The sequence below is a fragment of the Hyla sarda genome, chromosome 3 (genome assembly GCF_029499605.1).
Source record: "Hyla sarda isolate aHylSar1 chromosome 3, aHylSar1.hap1, whole genome shotgun sequence".
Taxonomy (NCBI): domain Eukaryota; kingdom Metazoa; phylum Chordata; class Amphibia; order Anura; family Hylidae; genus Hyla; species Hyla sarda.
In genome coordinates, this window is record NC_079191.1 from 8,122,108 (window position 1) to 8,123,936 (window position 1,829).

Genomic DNA, 1,829 nt, shown 5'->3' on the forward strand with positions numbered 1-1,829 from the left:
CCAATATGACCCTATGCCCCTGCTTCTGCCTTCTTCTTGGAGCACTCTCCCTCATATAAGGGTAACCCCCAACCACAGAGACAGTCCTTCCCCTAACCTAAGTACAAGGGGTCACTAGTGGGAAGAAAGGTCTAGATGGCCAGGTCAGTACCATGAGGTCACGTGAAATCAAACCAGAGGACAGAGAGTTGTCAGGGTGCAGTCTAAGTGTTTAGATTCAGGGCATAGTTCCAGGGTTGTCTCTTCTTTACAATCAGACGCAGTGCTCTCTGCTGACACCTCTGTCCATGTCAGGGACTGTCCAGAGTAGAAGCAAATCCCCATACCAAAATTATCCTGCTCCGGACAGTTACTGCCATGGACAGAGGTGTAAGCAGAGAGCACTGTGGTCAGACTGGAAAGAAAATTCAAAAAGAAAAGAACTTCCTATGGAGCATACAGCAGCTGAAAAGTACTAGGAGTAAGATTTTTTAATAGAAGTATTTTACAAATCTGTTTAACTTTTTGGCACCAGTTGATATTTTTTTTTCCAGTGGAGTACCCTTTTAATGTGTTTTGTTATTTACTGATGTGATTTTGCTAGAACCTTCTTTAATGATTCTTTAACTTCCCTGTTATTGAGACTGTAGATGAGAGGGTTCAACATCGGAGACACAATAACATAAAATATTGAGCTATATTTCTCCTGATCTGTAGAGTACATGGATGAGGGGCCAAAGTACATCAGCATTGCCGTCCCAAAATACAAAGCCACCACCGCCAAATGGGACGTACAGGTGGAAAAAGCCTTAGACCTTCCCGCAGAGCGAATCTTCAGTACAGAGGATATGATAGAAGCGTAAGACAATAAGATCAACATCAGAGGAAGGAGAAGAGTGACAAAACTGATGGAAAATATCTGAAATTCACTGGAAGAGATGCTATCACATGATAACTTCAGGACAGCCAACATCTCACACATGAAATGGTTAATACGGTTAGAGCAGATAGTGATTGGAGACATAAGTGATGGAACAGTGCAAAGAATAAAGCTTAAGATGAAAACTAGCGCCAAAAGCTTATAACAATTACCCCAACGCATGAGGACCGGGTAATGGAGGGGTCGGCATATGGCCACATATCGGTCATAAGACATTAGGGCAAGAAGCTGACACTCAACCCCTTCCACCAGAAGGATGACGTAGATCTGAGTGGCACAAGAAAAGACGGAGATGATCCGTTCCGTAGAGAAGAGATCGGCCAATAATTTTGGCAAAGCCGTTGTCGAATAACACAAGTCAAGAACGGACAGCACGCAAAGGAAAAAGTACATGGGTTTGTGCAACTGGGCATTGGTAATGATGAGGAGTATTATGAGACTGTTCCCGGTAAATGTTATTATGTAGATGATAAAAAATAAGACAAATAGCACAGCATTTATTTTAGGATTCATGGTAAAGCCAACGAGGATCAGCTCTGTGATGAGGGTTTGGTTCTTCGGCTTCATTGTTTGAGTTATTACAGTGTAATATACAACAAAAAAATGTCATTGCACCACAGGGAATTTAAGAAATAAGATACTATATATAGTAAAAAAATGCACTGAAAGGTCATCTCCGGTTGGCTCAGACTAAAGATCTCTAAGTCGAAAAGTCCACCATAATGTATTGTCTTACCACTTTATCTCACATGGCTGAAAAATGTCTATATTTTACTTTATTTAAAAAAAAAAATTAACAATTCAGATGATGGTGAATTTGTATTCATAAATAAAAAGTAGAGCAACTATTCCAGTGTAAGGGCATATACACTGATTGGCAATAATGTTAAAACCAGATGAAATAAATAAC

At 40.3% G+C, this 1,829-nt stretch overlaps 1 protein-coding gene across 1 annotated transcript; it reads right to left on the reverse strand.

The window, feature by feature from the left end:
* Positions 1 to 562: 562 nt before the first annotated feature.
* LOC130360478 (olfactory receptor 1019-like) lies at positions 563 to 1,486 on the reverse strand. The gene has a single exon (XM_056562969.1). The coding sequence runs from the start codon at positions 1,484 to 1,486 to the stop codon at positions 563 to 565; it is 924 nt and encodes a 307-aa protein (XP_056418944.1).
* Positions 1,487 to 1,829: the final 343 nt, after the last annotated feature.

Coding starts and splice junctions, on each gene's coding strand:
- LOC130360478 (XM_056562969.1), bottom strand. CDS start 1,486: ATGAAGCCGAAGAACCAAACCCTCATCACAGAGCTGATCCTCGTTGGC.